Source organism: Penicillium pulvis (genome assembly GCF_028828015.1).
Source record: "Penicillium pulvis strain IBT 33274 chromosome Unknown scaffold_8_segment0_segment0, whole genome shotgun sequence".
Lineage (NCBI taxonomy): Eukaryota > Fungi > Ascomycota > Eurotiomycetes > Eurotiales > Aspergillaceae > Penicillium > Penicillium pulvis.
The window spans coordinates 4,348,186-4,365,968 of NW_026643080.1; the positions used below are offsets into that span (position 1 = coordinate 4,348,186).

General features: G+C 51.4%; 5 protein-coding genes across 5 annotated transcripts; 1 reads left to right on the top strand and 4 right to left on the bottom strand.

The window, feature by feature from the left end:
• Positions 1 to 131: 131 nt before the first annotated feature.
• Positions 132 to 926, bottom strand: N7503_011050 (MARVEL domain-containing protein; the record flags this gene model as incomplete). Its single annotated transcript, XM_057070596.1, has 1 exon — positions 132 to 926. The coding sequence occupies one exon, from the start codon at positions 924 to 926 to the stop codon at positions 132 to 134; it is 795 nt and encodes a 264-aa protein (XP_056917207.1).
• Positions 927 to 2,095: 1,169 nt separating this feature from the next.
• Positions 2,096 to 4,139, bottom strand: N7503_011051 (uncharacterized protein; the record flags this gene model as incomplete). Its single annotated transcript, XM_057070597.1, has 3 exons — positions 3,945 to 4,139; positions 3,036 to 3,815; positions 2,096 to 2,970 (listed from the first exon to the last, which is right to left on the bottom strand). Exons 1-3 carry the CDS (start codon positions 3,961 to 3,963, stop codon positions 2,096 to 2,098), a joined length of 1,674 nt encoding a protein of 557 aa, XP_056917208.1. The 5' UTR covers positions 3,964 to 4,139.
• A 1,415-nt stretch (positions 4,140 to 5,554) lies between these two features.
• Positions 5,555 to 8,368, top strand: N7503_011052 (uncharacterized protein). Its single transcript, XM_057070598.1, has 4 exons — positions 5,555 to 6,506; positions 6,765 to 7,064; positions 7,131 to 7,387; positions 7,441 to 8,368. The coding sequence occupies exons 1-4, from the start codon at positions 5,923 to 5,925 to the stop codon at positions 8,103 to 8,105; spliced, it is 1,806 nt and encodes a 601-aa protein (XP_056917209.1). The 5' UTR covers positions 5,555 to 5,922; the 3' UTR covers positions 8,106 to 8,368.
• Positions 8,369 to 10,212: 1,844 nt separating this feature from the next.
• hexA (putative Woronin body protein HexA) lies at positions 10,213 to 12,257 on the bottom strand (the record flags this gene model as incomplete). The annotated part of the gene is made up of 3 exons (XM_057070599.1): positions 10,213 to 11,254; positions 11,596 to 11,896; positions 12,194 to 12,257. The coding sequence occupies 3 exons, from the start codon at positions 12,255 to 12,257 to the stop codon at positions 10,213 to 10,215; spliced, it is 1,407 nt and encodes a 468-aa protein (XP_056917210.1).
• A 1,265-nt stretch (positions 12,258 to 13,522) lies between these two features.
• Positions 13,523 to 17,659, bottom strand: N7503_011054 (uncharacterized protein; the record flags this gene model as incomplete). The annotated part of the gene is made up of 2 exons (XM_057070600.1): positions 13,523 to 17,503; positions 17,618 to 17,659. The coding sequence occupies 2 exons, from the start codon at positions 17,657 to 17,659 to the stop codon at positions 13,523 to 13,525; spliced, it is 4,023 nt and encodes a 1,340-aa protein (XP_056917211.1).
• Between the last annotated feature and the right edge of the window lie 124 nt (positions 17,660 to 17,783).

Here is a 17,783-nt window from a genome sequence, read left to right on the forward strand (position 1 = left end):
CTAACACCATAGATAACAACCCATCACATAAGGAAACGAACCACCCAACCAGTGCATGGTTCATTCTATCCATTCCTCCAATCAGATAGAGTATATGCAAGATTCAAAGACTCAACAACTGTACCCTGTCTCTAAATTTGAGATCCCTTCTCAGCATCAAGATCAGCAGTCATGGCAGCCCGTCGGCCCTTCAGCCATCGAAGCAACACCCAAGACGCAGTAAACACCCACATTAACAGGTTCACAAGATCAATCCAAACAGCATGTCGCATACGATTGATCTTCGACGCATCCCCCAACACCGAAGTGGTACTGTCACTGTCACTGGAGCTAGAGCTAGAGCTGGATGCTGAATCTCTCTTGCTGCTGCTGCTGCTGCTGCTGTCGGTAGGATAGACCCCAATATACATCTTCCCAAAAATCCCAAACACCGTCAACCAAATAATACAAAGTATAGCTTCCCACACAAACTGCGGTAGATGCAACTTGGGATTACCCGAGTTATTGACACCCTTCTTAAGAAACGGCAAGATCATATGAACAGCCGCGGTACTTGTTGCCAGGAAGCCCACGATAAGCGCAAACACCCATTTCGAGTGGTACGTATCGTCGTCTTCATGGTCATGGTGCACGTCTCGGCCGTAGAGGCCGATGACAGTGAGACCGAAGACAAATTGCAGGAAGCGGAGGATGGAAATTATCATAGACATAAACTTTGCTCCTTTGCTGATAGGTGGTGCTGGTGGCTCGGGGTTGACGTATTGAGTGTTTGTGCCCGGCGCTACGCCAGGTGGGTATTCAGACATTGGGTAGGGGTTTGGGTAGGTGTAATTCGGGTGAGGTTGTTGGAATTGAGCTTCCTTGTTGGCTTTGCGCTTTTTGGCTTGATTGTAGCCCACTTTGAGGAGTTTTGCGGCGACGAACATATTGGATGTAGACCTCGACAATGTTTGGTGGTAATTAGAGATCGAGGTTGTTGGAAGTGCACCGTTAGGTGATAGATATGTAGATCGAGTTGTGTCACGAGTAGCGTGACTTTTATGCTTAGAGAAAGAAGCACGTAGAGATATATGTCGTCAAGACGGGATACCACAGTAGTGAAAGGTGATAGTGAATAATGAATGGCAACCTGTTGCCAATATAAATAGAGAACTCTAAAGGAGTAGGCTCATCAACCAGGATGATGTGACGAGCAATGAAAGTGAAAGAAGTCCGATTGGTTCAAGGGAGGCGAAATGGTCGAATTAGAAGAATGAAATGGAGTTGAAAGAAAGAAACAAATGAAAGTCGTTGTTGTTGCTGGTTTCATCGATATTCCAGGAAGGGTGGATGCTTTATAGAATCTGTAGACAAGACCAAATCCGCCCCATTGTCTTGGTTTCTTTCTGCATAACACAAAGGCGAGGTGTTACAGGTTGGCTTTGTTACTATTTTTTGGCATCTCTAGTCTAGTATGAAACCATTCCCGCCTACATGATGAATGCCGAGCGGCTCCAGCTAGAAGCCCCACCAGGTCGGTTGTTGGCTTGCATTCTCCGCCATTGAAGCTCAAGCCAAGTAAGGCGATGAAACAAAGCTAGCCGTTCTTCAGGACAGAAATAGACTTGGCCTGCAGAAAGGTAAGTATCTGGATGATGGCATTGAGAGAAGGTTCTTGTGGGTCCGCGCTTTACTTCGCGCGCGCCAACAAGGATTGCCGTTTCAGCGGAAATGCGATGATCGAACATCAGCCAATCAATATGGGAACCCTAATTATATGGGAGCAGTAGCTCATTGTTTCAGCCCTATGCCAATCCAGGCCTCTGAAAATTGAGGGGTCATCTTAACAAAGAACTTACCAGCATGACATCCCCGGGGCTACACCTACTAAAGACGTACTCTCAACCGAAATATTATGCACATTGCCCTACATGGCTTGTTGTCATTACAATTACAAACTGCTTGAAAATGATAATGATAATGATATCCTGCTCGATCCCAATGCTCGCCGTCCTAAAAAATGCTTGAGGGGGAATTTCAATGCAAAACTCGTAACAGCTCGTTCCCAGACATCGACCTTCCACGAATCTCCTCGCACCTAACGCCTATCGGTACTTCAGGGCGGTCGTATGGTCCCGGCGTCCGCAGGCCCTTTGGCAGTCCCCGCAGTCGTTGCTAATTTGGGGTGATTGCCGGGCGGCAGAGGGGGTTTCAGTTCGGTGGGTGATTCAGGATTAGGAGTCGGGAGTTCTGGTTCCTCGTCATACTCATGGCCCAAGTAATCATCATCGTGAAGCCCCGATCCGGTCGCAGAGGAGTGATCGACCGAAGCGCGGTCGTAGCTCTGGTGGCCCGAGGCATTCTTTGACGCATTCTTTGATGCCTTCTTTGTCTTGCGGCCCTTCATCTTAGCCTTCTCCAGAAGGCGCTTCTTTTCAGCAAGCCGCTTTCGCTCTTTCCGGTCCTTGATCTCATATTGCCGGATCAGTGCCTCAGGTGGGCGGCCAAAAATGCTCTCATATTCACAGAATTCGCATATCCAAATGTCTTCCAAGCTTGGAGGGTGATGGATGTTGGTGTATTGCTGCTGGACTTTGCGCTGTCGTGCAGCCAAAGCGTAAACGCTACCAGGAGATCGCTTTTTCTTGCGAGTGACAGGAGATTGATCTGACACGGGCGCATGCGCTCCCGGTGGTATTTGTTGATTCAGATTGGGACTTGTCTGTGTACCTTGCGTGGAGAACCCTCGAGAGTTCCCAGTGGTAGCAGCAAGAGGGGAGGTGGGTGAGCGATGAGGGACCGAGTATGAACCTCGCTGCATAGCCATGCCTTTGGAGGAATCAGACTCGCACGTGAAAGTAAATTGTGTTTTGGTCGGTGTGGTATTTTCCTGCTCTAGCAAGCTAATATTGCTGGGGCCTTGGGTAGGTGAGGGGAGGGTAGCGGCATTCGCGATGGCCGTGGAAATAATGCCTTGGTCGGACGCATCACCTAAACAGAAAGTCAGCAATCTTGTATACTTGATCCTTTATTCAGGCACAGACTGAAACACGAACCAGATGGCCCAGGGGATGACATCAGCCCATCCCGCCGACTCGGGGTCCGAGTGTTCATCCATGCGTTCTGAGCATTCGCAGACAACGGGTTCCGTCCGCTGCTGTTGCGGGGAGAACTGCGCCCAAGACGCCCTCTGCCTGAACCAGAGATCCCACTAGCCAATGGCGAAGCTGGGTTCCCATTCCCATAGTATGTGCCGGGACCCATCCCATCACCGGCCACTGTTGGAGCGGGGTTGGAGTTGGCCAACCCCAAGTTGGCAAACTCCGGCGATAAGGCTGAATGGTGACCAGGCATATTGCCAGGCGTGGGTATTTTTCGTTTCTTCTTATTATTCGTGTTTTCAAATGCGTCATAACCGTCAGGACCCGCCGAGGATTTCGAGACGCCGTCCTTCCCAGACAGATGTGTGCTAGAGACCGGCGACAGAGAACCCCGAAATCCTGCACTGCGACGTACTACGACTGGCGCGTCTTCATCTCCACTTTCTAGCTCGACTGCCGTTTCAAAGCCGTGGTGAGAATCAGCCTCGGGAGTTAGCTCGTGTCGATCCGACTCGATAGTCTGCTGAACGTAGACCTTCGAGTCGTTCACCGCCTCCTCTGAGTCCCCGGACACCCCGTAAAAGATCTGTGATGCCGGTGGAGTTGGCGGGTAGAGAATCGTGTCGGCAGCGTCGGCAGAAAGGCGAGAGCGCAGGGTCCGTTTCGGGAGAGGACGAATCAGACGATCGGGATAGACGGAGGAAGGTGTGTCAGGGGCCGAGTTGAACGTCCCGTCTACACGAGTGGAACAACACGTCAGTAACTGAGTAACCGGCAGATAATTTGACTCGAGAAGGTTAGGGCCCTGCCGGATCACCTTACAAGGTGGCCAGACCGGGATGTCCCCTTACAAGCAAGACATACTCAGAGTCGCAGTCATCATGCAAGTTTCTCAACACTGGGCCTCACCCACAACGGTTCATACGTGTGGAATGAGGTACGCCAGTCCGTTTCCTCTTTTCCTTTTGTTTCCCCCTCCACCAAAGTTGTTGTAGGTGAGCCAGTTAGACCAAAGTTCGATTTCAAGATGTTTCGGGAGGAGTGTTTTGATTCGGGAGTAACGCTATTGATCCGACAAGTCAGTTACATTCAAGGGACATATGTCAGTTGCAGCATAGAAGCCCACGGGAACCATGGATATGGGCAGGATATGTCTAGGGAATCTCCGGTGGCCTCGGCGTGCCACAGTCACGGAATAGGAATATCATGAACATACCCACAAAGTGTGCTCTAAATCCACAAAGTCCAAACTCAGATCAAGAGATACGGGAATTGGGCAGGACAGAGAATCCGATCCGTTGGCTCTCGCTGAAAAGCGGTGTTCGAGCTCCAGGTATGTCGGAGAATAGCACGGAGGGGTTAGAGATGTGAAGCGAAATGAACAGCGAGTCACGGGAATTCGGAACGCTGGGCGCTAACCGTATATGGTAACCCTGGGCACCCAACCGGGTCCTCTGGGGTAGAATGCATTACACATCTTGTGTACAACTGGACTTCCTATCCTCTAAACTGGTAACAAGTGACAGGGGGTTATTCCGCTGGATAAATTGATCTGAGATTATATGTCCAAGCTCTCCTCCGATATTTGCAAAGATTCGCATCTTTCTCTCCTGCGTGGCTGCATGCTCCGCAATGAAGTTTGAACCAGCCGGGCATCAGCAGGAAATGGGATCTTCTACAGTGTATTGATCAACCTCAGCAGACTAATATACCCAGGCAGCATGTCAATAGGAGGCGAGCAAGCCTGCTGTCCATTGTACCTGCATGGTCGGCAGCACGAAAAAGAAACTACCCCTCGAGTGCCTTGCGTGCGGCTCGGACACCCCACCAGAAGCTTGAGATCGAGACTGAACAACCTTGCACCAATTGGTTGCCAATTCCATTACCTTTGAGTATGATCGGATACGACAAGTTTCGGCTCTCGACATCGCTACTTGTGACCTCGGACCAAGTGTCGAAAACATGGCCACCCACGAAATGAACCTTAACGCCCTGTTACAGTGGCAGACAAGTACCGAGTGTTCAACATGCACCGCATGCCATAGCGGAGGCTTCGCATTGCTTTATGCCGCATCAAGAGGCACACAGCTTATCACAACTCATTTCCTGCTTTAGACCCGGGCCCAATCCTTTTGGGTTCACGTCCAGTTCTCGTGTATCGGAAGGGTTCAAATGGTTTTCTATGGCTGTAAATATGCAGGATCCAACGTCTTTTTCGAGATTCAGCTAAGCAATAACCTTGCCGGTCGTGGAAGGGGGACCGAAGGGAAGGGTTTGCAGGTTGAAGCGGGTGGGAGGGGGGCGGATTTCTGCCGCGCGCGTCATGGTTAATTTTTAACCAAGCACACACATAAGTAGACAACAATAAAAGCAATTCTAGAGGCAAATCTAGTGTACGAAGTAGAAGGAAGCCAATAAGAAATAACACGCATAGAAGAAAGTGATTAAAGAGGTCGCGCGTCGAAAGAGGCGTTGAGAGCGGGGAAGGACGGGCGAAAGTGCTTTTGGAGTCCCGTTCCGGCGCTTTTCCTCCTTCTCTTTCTCTCTCACACTCTGCAACCCCCGCCAATCCTGCACCTCCTCAGACTATGTAGTCATCGGGCTCTCTTATGAGCCTTGTGACGCCGTGCTTCAAATCCATCTACAATTCTCAATTGTCTCGCCCTCCTTTCGCTCAGAAGGAGCTTGCAATCGCGCGCAAGAGCTCCCTCGCAATCCGGTGCTGCTGGAAGCAGTGGTCAACAATCCTCGACACCGTTGCGAGAACTTGTTCTATTTTTTATATCCACCTTAAAATCATTATATCTAAAAGCTTTCGATCCCTACGAGCCCTTTCGCCATTATGTCACCTCGTCGCTCCTCTCGGGCTCGCACCACACAACCTTCCCCAGCCCTCCTCCAACACACCAACTCCTCCAACTCCTCCGTTTCCACTACCCGCGAGAGGAGCACTCGTTCAAACCATAAAAATAATTCTCCTCAGGGCTCCTCGGGCCATCGATCCCAATCCATCGACGATGGCGAAAATGGCTCGAGGACCGACCTCCCACAAACGCGCCAGCGTCAGCGCGCCCACGACGATGACGAAGACCCACCCCGCGAGGAGGATGAAGACGATATAGAAGAGGAGGAAGAGGAAGAAATCACAAGATGCCTATGTGGGCAGCAGGATTATCCAGGCTTGCCTCCCTCTCGTCGCGAAGCTCTCGGTCGCAGCATTGTCAAGCCAGAGTCGGTGCACCCACCCACTGATTCGTCTGATATACTGCCCGATGATATTGGGAGTATGTTTATCCAGTGCGACACCTGCAAAGTTTGGCAGCATGGTGGTTGTGTGGGAATCATGGACGAGGAAATGAGCCCCGATGAATATTTCTGCGAGGAGTGCCGGAAAGACTTGCACAAAATCCGGGGCGAAGCGAATGGGTAAGTTCATGAATCCAGCTTTTTATACCTTTATTTGGGTTCTTTTTCATCCTCCCTGGTGGTTCCGTTTCGAATGTGCTTGTGGCCTCGAACATTCGCTCCAATTTGTGGGCGGCTAGAGAGGCGACTTACCTTTCAAAGACGACGCGACCAGAGTCCAACTTCCGAGGCCATTGCACTTATTTTTCCCCTTGTTGAGATATCCGATTCATCACCGAGGTTTTCTTTTTGACGTCCACCATGCTAACGATCTCACAGCCAGCGCTCCTCCACCTACCTTCCTGTTGTACCAGCTTCGTCGCCTGCACCCTCATCTCGACCCGTTTCTCGTGCCTCCTCTAGAGAAACCACCTCCCGACGTTCCAGGGATCCCAAGTCAAGAACTAGCGATGGTGACATGAACCCGAAGAGGCGGTCCACCATGAACAGCCGGGATGCCGCTTACGATGAGGAGGAACTGATTCGGCGAGCCATTGAGGAAAGCAAGGAAGATACCAAGAGTCTTCCCGACGACTCATCTATTCGGCGAGGCAAACGAAGCCGAAGTGCCAGCGAAGTGTGCGTGCTTTTTGATTTCAATTCCACATCTTCGGTTCGAACGAATAGCTAATGGCGGATTTCCAGTAACAGACCCGGTGCAAAGCGTCAGCGAACCGCTTCACCCTCTCCAGCTGCTATTTCGAGTCACATACCATCCCAACCTCCATCCGATGACGAGTCCAAAGCCAGAGTACCAGTCCTGAATGGCACTCGGAGACAGAGAGCTACTTCTCGAAGTCAGCGTGACAAAGAACCAACCAAGGATGCCGATGAAGGTGAGCCAGAGGCTCCAGAGAATCTGGCCCGTCGAAAAGAAAAGACTAAAAGCCGCAAGGGTGAAGGTAAGTCCTCTAGGAACTACGAGACTCGATTGTTTGCTGACAGAGAATCATAGAATCCGAGCATGAACCCGCATCTCCAACCAAAGCAGCCCCACCAGCGGAGCCGGAACCGGTCCAAGCAAGCCCTAATACACCTACACCTCAAGAACCAACGCCCGCTCGGCCATCCACTCGGAAATCAGGGCGCCCACCAGCTCGCCGAGGTCGTGTTGGACGTAATCAATACACCAAGGATCGCGATACGAATGGCACTGGTACCGAGTCACCCCGCCGTGGGCACTCCCATGATATTGGAGGAGAGTCACCCAGGGTAGGGTACGGTGCAAATGGAATACATATAAATGGAGGGGACACCGGGCGGCCGAGCAAACCCCGCCACATGCACCCACAACGCACGACTATGAACGAGATGAAAAGACGTGTGGCGGCCATCCTTGAGTTCATTTCCCGCATGCAGGTTGAAATGGCCGTTGCCAGCGAGAACTCTTCCACCCCCATTGGCAACGGTGACCAGGCCCAGGGCCTCCTTTTGAAGAGCATGGTCGATCAAATCGACAACCTCATGCCCTCGACCAGTGATGGCGGCGAATCTGCGCCCACTGACGGCGGTGACATGGAAAAGACATTTAAGGACCTGAGCAGCGTGGAGATGATGGATGTTCTCACGCGTCACCTTCTCAAATGGCAACAAGAGTATGGCAAGTTCGGTGAGCGGTAGCCCTGCCGTGTCACCTGCACTTGTGTCTCTGTCTGGCCTTTCTGTTGGTGCTTCTCAATACGATACCCCTGTTTCAGCTGTTCCTGTCGGCGGTTGTAAAGTAGAACGTCTACTGGCGTTTATTTTTGTTTATCTGTGTTCTACTCATATCGGACTGGCGTCATTATTATCATTGGAGAATGAGGCTGGTGATGGTTAATTATTTTGCTACCTCCAAGCTGTTCTGTGGACTTTACCATCTCAATTCATGGTTTGTTTATGTCCTTGTTCCCATTTTCCTGGTTCTGGTTTTGGGCTGGCGTTTTGGAAAATCTACGTCATATATGGGTTTTATTTTGTTTTGATTCAAATCACTGCTCTGCATTCTACCTCATCAATGTACTATTCTTGATTGTGATCATTCTTTCAGTCTGTTCGATTCAATTGTCCTATTTCATGGACGTTATTATTACAGTACAGCCTCCAAAGGGCCTCTTGAGCAGCCTCGACGTCCACAAACTTATCTTCGCTCGAATGCTCTCCCACTGGGATGAAGTTATCCAATTCAGATTCAAGGCCCTGAGCTTGCTTGTCCCCAAAGGCATGAGACGATGCTGCTCCTGGTTTCCAAGGTCAAACATTGCAGCTTTCATACATCACCGAGATCCAGGTGTCGGTATAGGTACATGGGCAGCAGCAAAAAGTAACCTTCTTTATCTCAATATATTTTTTTGACACGAAAAATTCAGCCCTTCATCGTGCCTCTCTTAGCATACTATTAACCGACGTATGCAAGTCTAGCATATGAGGGACATTCCTATACATCAATGCGAATTTGCAGATTGGGCTTTAGGCTGATGGTGGGATGTATATCCCGAGGCTATTTTGATGACTCGGCGGTCCATTCCTTGTACATGGAATGGGTATATGTTTGTTTATCTGACGATGTATACCTAAGAACCCTATGAACTGCCAGGTGAGGTTCTATAGTGCTAGATAAGAAAAGTACGTTTAGCAGATGTCGAGGACGACGAAGGTCCTTATGCAATGGATTGCTTGCATTGTCTTGGCTGAGAGGGGTTTTTTATCTTTATATTAGCAGTAATACGATTGATGTCTATTTATACAGGAACCATGGATCCAAACAAGAGTCGAGATCTGGTGGGTTCTATTCATCGGTGGTGGACCCCACAAGGGTTCCAAGGTTCGTGTTGCGCCTTGTCTGGGGAACTATAGACAAATGGGTAATGCGGGCACAAGGGTCTTCCAGAACGCTACCAGCCTTTTTTACAAATTCAGGGACAGGAGCAGATTGATTCATCGGCCTGAGGATCGACCTTAGGTGATATAAGGTTCAAGATTGTCGGAATTGCTATGCAATCTGCATAGATTTCATTATCTCGAGGTCAATGCCGAAAATATATTCCGCAACCAGAAAATTGTATTTTCTATTGAGGGTCAATGAAATCTTTATTGAACAGGTCAACTGACTGTGTTTAGGTATTTTAATATAAATCAATAAATCGAGAAGTGTCATTGCTAAAATTAACCGATTAGGTAGCATTTTAGGCATGAAACCGCTAGTCGGTAGGGTCTCAAGGCAGGTGGAGAAGACGGCAAGAAGCATTGAAAAGCAGTACCATATGAGACATCAATTTCCAGGGTCCAGGTCAAAAATACATAGATCAATGGGGACCTCGGCACATATGACTTATATCAACAATAGATCCTTACCGTGCATCGTTTCCTTAACAACCAGCTTCTGATCACATCCACTGCCAAGGCGCCTGGGATGATAAACAAACAAAGCTGGAAAACAGGTAATAACCTGCCGATCCCAAGACACGTCTCGTACCACACTGTTTACAGGGGAATATTGGGAAATAATGATTAGAGAGCCCTGATTCATTTGCATTAAGATCGCTTAGATACATGAAAAACCAGCGCGAGCCAGCACAATACAAAGTGAATCCCATCACATTTTCAGCAAGGCAGTAATAAGTAACCGTCATTGAAACAGATCATCAGACAAAGGAAAGTAAAATAAAATCACAAAAAGAAAAGTTCATCACAAGACACCATAAGCTTCAATCAACTCCCAGGAGATTAAATTCTAGAGAGTAAAAATTTACAGACGGGAGCCGTGGATGACCTTGAAGTCAACAACGAGCTCACGGCCACCGTCGTTGATGACAAGGGCACGGACGGAGCCACGGCCGTTGGCGAAGGCATCACCAATGCGCTTGGACAGACCACCCTGAGTGATAACGGGAAGGGCCTGCTTGATGTCACCGTTCTCGGTCATGGCGGTGAGGGTACCGTCACCGTTGACGTCGAGGATACGGTAGGTCTTGAAGACGGGGCCGAGCATAGTCTGGACAACCACGGAAGGCGAAGGGTTGGAGACGAAGCTCGACTCCTCCTGCAGCTGACGGGTGAAGAGGTCGACACCGAGGTAACGGTGCTGACCAGTCTGGGAGGAGACCGAGATGCGGATCACCTGGCAAGGACGGCCCTGGAGGATCAGGATGTCGCCGATGCGGACAAAGTGGCAGGGGATGGAGACAGTCTCGCCAGGAGTACCGCGGTTGCGGGGCTCAATGACACGGACAGTCTCACGGGGAGCATCGTAACGGGGACCGGCCTCAACGACCTCATCGCGACCTTCAAATGGGTGAGCGAGATTGTGGGCAACACGCTGCACGCCACGGCGGAAGGAGTGGTACTGACCCTCGTCGTCGTAGTAACCCATTTTGCGAGTTTGCTTGGGAGCGGGAGCTGGAGTGAAAATAGGAGCAGGAGCAGGGGCTTGGGAGCGAGCAGGGATGTCTCGGACGGAAGTCTGAGAGTACTGAACGTTCACAGGAGCGTTGTAACGAGAAGGCTTCTCAACCTCGATCTCGCGACGAGTATAGTCTTCGCCTTGGTAAACGCCGGTGGGGTAACCCTGGTTGGCGCGGTCGTACGAGTAATCGGAAGTAGGACCCGACTGCTGGTACTGGAAAGACTCTACGGGGTAACGACTCTGGTAAGAGGCGTTGACGTCGTAGTTGGGAGAGGTACGGTGACGGTATTCTCTCTCAGTGATGTCGAGTTGGGTATCGACAACGGGCTGATCGTAAATCTGGGGACGTTCCTCGAAACGAACAGAAGGTTGTTGGCTGGGGTAGCTAAAAGGAAGAAATGAAAAAGGAAATTAGCTTGGGGGGAAACTCCAGTAAAAAAAAAGCATGCACATATATAAACAAATAACACGAGCCGTGGTCACCGCTCATTGGGGACTCCACTTCGGCGAGTGGAGTCGTTTTGGTGTGACACGTAATTTAGTCTGGGGCTAAACCAGTAATCATTCTAGACCGGGATAGGATATCCGACAATAAATAGTCGGTATCCACTCGCAAGAGGGGGCAAAAGTGGGCAATTGTGATGTAAGTGGGCTTTTTTTGGGGTGCAATTGGGCTCCAAAATCAAAACAAATGGCAGATCAACAAAACACACTAGACAAACGTACCGTTCACGAGTTAACTCAACGTCAGCGTAGCGACGAGGGGCTGGGCGCTCTTCTTGAACTCGAAAGTCGACTTCTTCCTTTCCGTGGACACGAGGGTCGGGGAGAGGGGCCTGTCGAGTATCTTCCCGTTCGACGTGCGAAGTGCGATCGAGTTGAACTTCTCCCTCTACTCTCGTCTGAGTAGTTTCAGAGACAGCGTCACTCCGGTACGACGACGGGAAGACACTGAAGGGGATGGGGACGCGGGCGTCAAAGTCCAGATTGACGGACTTGAATCGTCTTTTCTCGAATGCCTTTCGAACTGAAAGAACGAAAGACTAGACAAGAAAAGACTTTAGGGGAGAAGTCTTTCTCGAAAGAATTGATGGGGAAAAAAAAGAGTCTGGGGTAATCAGATCTTTGAAGATTGCAAGAATGTGGGAAGAATACTAGAGGCAAGAGGGGATGAAGGAGGAAGAGGAGGGGAGTGGCCTTGCACGGTTTATTTATGAAGCGCGCATTGCTGTTTGTTTACGACGCTTGACCCGATTGGTGCTCGATCGGCTCCCGAGGTTCAGATGAACGGGAAATATGTTTTACTTTCTGGGCTTATAATTACACAATCTTGACACATTCTCAAGATCGGAATGTGACATCCACATGGTGAGATCTATACTGCTCATTGATTAGTTGAACCGAAAAACCCAATTGATACTATACGTATCTATACGGAGTATACCACTTGGTATAGCTCGCCGTATCGCATCACATCACATGGAGGCTGGCCAGCCCCCGTCTCCATAGCAACCGCCAGCTCCAATCGGGGTTTGCCGATCACTGGATCACGAATCGATTCAGAGCTTGGGACGCGATCGGTTTAACCACAGAATTACAGTCCCTTTATATCGTGCACGTTGCAATGGTATATTAAAAAAATGATGGGCTTCGTCAATTGCGGATCTCACACTCTGCATAAGTCGACTACGCAATACATACGCAGCTCACCAATGAAAATATGATACATCCAATAATCCCTGGCGTGTTCCACTTGGTGTCGCCCAATCCCAACCCAAGCACTGAATGGGTGGTTGGGTGCTGCTCCAGCTCATCCTGCAGGTGTCTAGACTCTCTGGGCGCGTACTATGGTTGTTTTTACATACGAGGACCCTCCGTAAAAGCCTGTAATTGATCTGTATTACCGAGGCTGGGGGAGTAACACAGGCCAGCTGAAGTGGCTGGGAGACGCTAGGATCCACTTGGTTACAGCAGATGCCCGCCCCCCTCTCCGCCATCCGATGGCTGGTGGGATCCCCAACTGATTAGCCATTTGCGCTTGCGATGAGCACCTGGGAATACGCAATTGATCTTACGAAGCTACGGATCTGAATTCAATTCTGCTTGGTCCACCCCAACGATCTTATGATTTCCAAAATACATCTATCAAAACACAATTGTCTAGAAAAGAAAAAAAGGGGTGAAAATCGACGCGGCATCCATGCATGGGCCCGCCTGGCCACTGCAAATCAAAACCACCAGGAAAATAGTCGTATACAAGGTGTGAGAAAGAACGAGGGTATCATGGTGTATATAGTACGACAAACCCACACCGCAAGAAGAGAATGAAGAAGGCAATGATGCCTGAGACAAACGCCGATTGAGGATCCAATAGGAACCCCACGACAAGAAAGAGTGTATAGTCGAACAGGGGATACAAGACACAGGGGTGGATATGGCGCATTAAAGATTAGATCCACGCGGAAAATATCAAAGCCGTGTGCAAGATGACGATCGGCCATGACGAAAGGGTGCCTTCCCTTCAGAAAAACAGAAAATAGATCACAGAGAAAGGAAATGTCGGTCATTAAACGTGTAAAGCAGAAAGATGTCAATCTTTATGCGGGTAAGAAAATGATAGTGAGAACAACTTTCAGATAATTAGACACGGGTATCAAGCTCGTAGACCAAAGGCCTTGCGGAGCATAGGGAATCGCTTCTTTCGCCCCGAGCCGACAATCATCACATCTCGTGCCACGGGTCCGTTGTCCTCAGTGCTCATCGTGATGTCCGAGGCGGCATCATCGTTCACATTTGGACCGGCACGAGAGGCTTGGGGTGACTCGGGCGCTTTCACGGTGCTTGCTCCCCCTCCATTGATTGTAGCGTTTCCATTGCGGCTCGCGTCTTCAAGCGCTGGCTTTTGCGTCCGCAATGGGGAGGAGGGAGCGCTGGCACTTTGTTCAGGAATAGACTGGGGCCTAGCGTCGGAGCGGTACGACCAAGGCTCCCCACCCATTGTATTACGCTTGGCGTCCTTCTTCGTAAGTTTTTGAGGGGACGAAGGCGACTGCGGTTGATTGGCAGTCACAGTAGTCACGGTGGCAGGAGTGCCATTCAAGGCCGCACCACGGACTTGCTCACGTTCCAGTTGCGAGCGCTCTAGATGAGTATCTCTCCGAGATGGGCTCTCCGTATCCGGTTTGCGAATGCGGTTTTGCGGATTCTTCGACTTCTTCAGACCAAGACGGGTAAGTATTCCTTGCTTGCGAGGTTGCATGATGAATTCCTCCAGTTCCTGCTGTGTCATACCGCGTTGCCGAGCCACGGCGGCCAAGCCAGACATGTTTGGAGTAGTATTTCTATCGCGAGAAGCGGGCGGAGTGGGATTGGTGCGAGGAGCAACAGCCACAGGTCGAGACTGCTGCCGACGTTCTCCTTCAGAACTATCATCTAGATCGGTGGAATCTCCATCGTGGGCACCATGGCGACGGGGAATACCACGAACGGGCCGCATCGAGTTGGGGCCCTGCTCTTCATCGCTAGAATCCGCGAAACGGCTACTGAAGAACTGTTGCCGACCCTCGTCTTCCCCGTCCGAGTCGATAAAACGAGAGCCTGCCATGGACTTGGGAGGCTTTGAAGACCGGGCCCGAGGGGCGGGGGCAGCTTTCTTGTTTGTCGAAAAGAAGGAATACCGCTCGTTTCCACCACCTGGCGGGCCTCGTAGGGTTTTGCGCATCGATCCCGGTCCTTGCGAGGAACCCGAAGACATTGGCCTCCGGTCAGTAGGAGAGTCTGTCCGGTCCGAGGGAGGTCCCCGAATGCTTGCACCGGCTCTCATTGTGCGACGCATGGCGCGAGATCCATCATTCCGAGGCGATTGACTGCCTCGCTTGAAGCTGCTAGAAGAGTCGCTGCCACTGGACCGGGTTCGACGAAGAGAACTAGGGAAGCCCGCTCCTGTTGGCCCTCCCGTTCGCTGGAAGGCTGGACCCAGTGACAAAGTTCGCGATTTGCCATTACCAGCAACCGCAGCGGGGGCAGCACTGGAGTGTCGGGGATCGTTCAAGCTGGAGGTACCATACACGTCCACGGATAAAGGCCTTTTCTGTTGGCCTGACTTTGACTGTATGGTCCCATTCGTTACCCCTCGAGCTTGAGGTTGGAGAGGCATAGTGGGACTTGGGGGCTCGGCCTCTTGCTGTACAGGCACCGTAGCAGGGTATTCTTCCACCTCACGATTGACAGAACCTTGAGTGGGCGTTACGCGGCCGTCATCCACAGCCTGCTCTGTAATGTCTTGTGATACATCATCGATAACTGCAGCTCGACCCAGCGGCTTCGGTGTTGGATCGCGACTTTCGCTGACCGTGTCCAGAGGGGCCGAAGACCTGGGAATTGACTTGCTATCAACAATGGCATTGATAGATCCAAATCCATCCCCATCAAAGCCCTCTTCAGCATCACTGTAGACACTGTCACCAGATTCTCCTTCAGTATCCACGTCATCCACGTGCTTTGGAACGGCACTGGCTACAGACTGGGGCTTCGTGGATTCAGTCGTAGACCTGAGATTGCGGTCCGAAGCTGAAGGCGGGAAGCCACCTGGGATGTGATAGTTCTCAAGACTTGACCGGCTCAGGCGCTGTAGCTGATGGCTGGGACGTTCACTGTCGACTGGAGGTGTAGCGGGCTCCACTGCAATAGAAGGTGGAGGCATGTTTGAGTTCGCATGCTTGAAAGGCGGTTGCTCAGTGATACCACCAATGGCCACGCCATCCAGTTTCTTATCACTTGCGGCCTTCGGCTGAGATGAATTACTCTCCCCACTGACAGAAAATCGCTCCACAGAGGTAACATTGCGGGGGTCCTGAGATCGAGCCTTGGGAAGGACTCCTCCAATGGCATGGTCATTTGAGAAGGAAACCGGACCGGCTGCCACTTCATCGTCAGATGAACTGCTAGAGTCATTGTCACTGTACTCAGGAACTGCAGGCTCTTGGGAACCACCATCCCGATTCCCTCGTACGCTGCCAAAGGAAGGAAGTATTGGTCGCGGCTTTAAGACTCCACCGAAATCATCGTCGCCCGTGGCAAAGTCCGATGCTCCTTGCTTCTTTTTGCCAACACCAAGCCAACTCATGCGGGACTTAGTTTTGGGTGGTGAACCGGGGGTATATTCCTCAGGAGAGGTGGGAGGGCTTGCGGCAACACCGACAATCTCAGCCTCATCATCGAAGCTCACCTTAGGAGCCCGTTTTTTGGCGACGTTAAGTCGGAATCCATCATCGGATGCCACTGACGTGCCATCAGATATCTCACCAGGTGGGTGAACAGGCTGCCCGGTGAGTGACACCCTTCTATCCGGAGACAGAGAGCTTCCACGAGTATGCTTCAAGGCCGACTTGACAGGAGACACAGATCTCGCGGGGGGCTGGTGAATCTGGTCTCCAGAACTGCTGACAGAAAGCCATTTGGAAAAACGGGCTGATCGGCCAGGGCTGTTTGACTGATGAGGGTGTACTTCTTGATCCCTTAATCCCTTCGCAGCGGAAGGTGATGACTGGGGCGTCACTATTGTGTCAGCACGGTCGGATGATGGAGATGCTGCTGCTAGTCGGTTTCCAGGATCCTGACGTTGAGGGACCTCGGCTACTGCATGTTCTTCGGGAACGTTTTCGCGGGTAACGGCGGGCCACTTCTCAGGCCCAGTCCGTGAAGAAGGATGTTCTTTGTCTAAACTGCCAATAGTTGAAGGGTCGCGCTCTGGCTTTTCAACCCTTGCGTGAGAGGGGTCCGCGGCGCGGGGACTGCTTTTTTGTGTGCTAATTGCCTGAGCAGCCGCAGCCGCAGCAGTACCTGCGGCAGGTCCCGCAGACTTGCTCGCGTGGCTTCCATCTGCAGCTTGCACTTTAGACCTCGTGCCAGTTGGTTTCTCAGGTGTAGTTTGCTGGGTATCGGTTTCTTGTGCTCCATCGCTATCCACAACTGCGCCTAAGCTGATAGGCTGGTTTTCGGGAATCGAGGGTGTCAAGGGCGGCGAATTCGGTCGGGTGCCCCTTGGATAAGAAAAATTGACCGAATTCCGGCTTCCTGGTCGATCTACCTCAGGCACGGTGCTCAAGCTACTAACCCGGCTGTGCAAAGGCGAGCTCGCGCCCCCACGATCAGAACTCACTCCTCGCGTGGAGACCCGCGGCGGAGATGCCGGAGGTGATCGCATCGATGGTTCGAGGCTCGAGGAGCGACGGGTAGCATCTTTTCGCTGGGCATATTGCGAAGGCAAGCTAGGTAATGGGGGTTCGATGGGTCGTTGCACAGAAACGGGGCCAGAACTTGTTGATGGCCGATGAGGCGACGGCTCTCGAAATGTCCTTGCCGTCATCGAGCTTGAGCTACTCGACCGGCGCAGAGGCCCGCTCACACTAGCTGAGCGACGGGAGGACATTGTGCCGCGCGGCGAATGGGTCGAGGCTGCCCGCTGGGTCATGCGTTTTGTCTGGACATTTTCCACAGACGTCGGAGTTGGCGTGCGATTTCGCAGTGCCGCCGCCGCCGCGGCGGATGACAGGCTACCTGTGGAGGGTTGGGACTTTAGGAAAGCATGGCTGGCGGCAGACTGCGCTGATTGGGACGCAGGTGTGGGCAGCGGCTAGAGCAGGGATTAAAGTTAGCACCATATCTTCAGCAATCGCAAGCTTGCTTGATCGCAATTCGATACAATTAGGTTGTCCCGAATTCGATGGTCGGGCGGAGTGGAGTGTACCTGATGATGGTGAGAAGAGCTTCTCTTGCGGCGGCCGAACATGATTGCTCAAGCTCCTGGAGCTCAGTGTGATGGCTAACGGATGGCCGGCCGGACACTGCGCAGAGCAGCGCCGGGGTTGATCCGAATTAATTAAGACGGAAGACTCGGATGTTGTGTGTAACGA

What these genes read in the sequence shown, in the direction of transcription:
- N7503_011052 (XM_057070598.1), top strand. Translation starts at nt 5,923, where the DNA reads ATGTCACCTCGTCGCTCCTCTCGGGCTCGCACCACACAACCTTCCCCA. An exon ending in ATCCGGGGCGAAGCGAATGG is followed by an intron (nt 6,507 to 6,764) that starts GTAAGTTCATGA and finishes ACGATCTCACAG; the next exon opens with CCAGCGCTCCTCCACCTACC. An exon ending in AGCCGAAGTGCCAGCGAAGT is followed by an intron (nt 7,065 to 7,130) that starts GTGCGTGCTTTT and finishes GCGGATTTCCAG; the next exon opens with TAACAGACCCGGTGCAAAGC.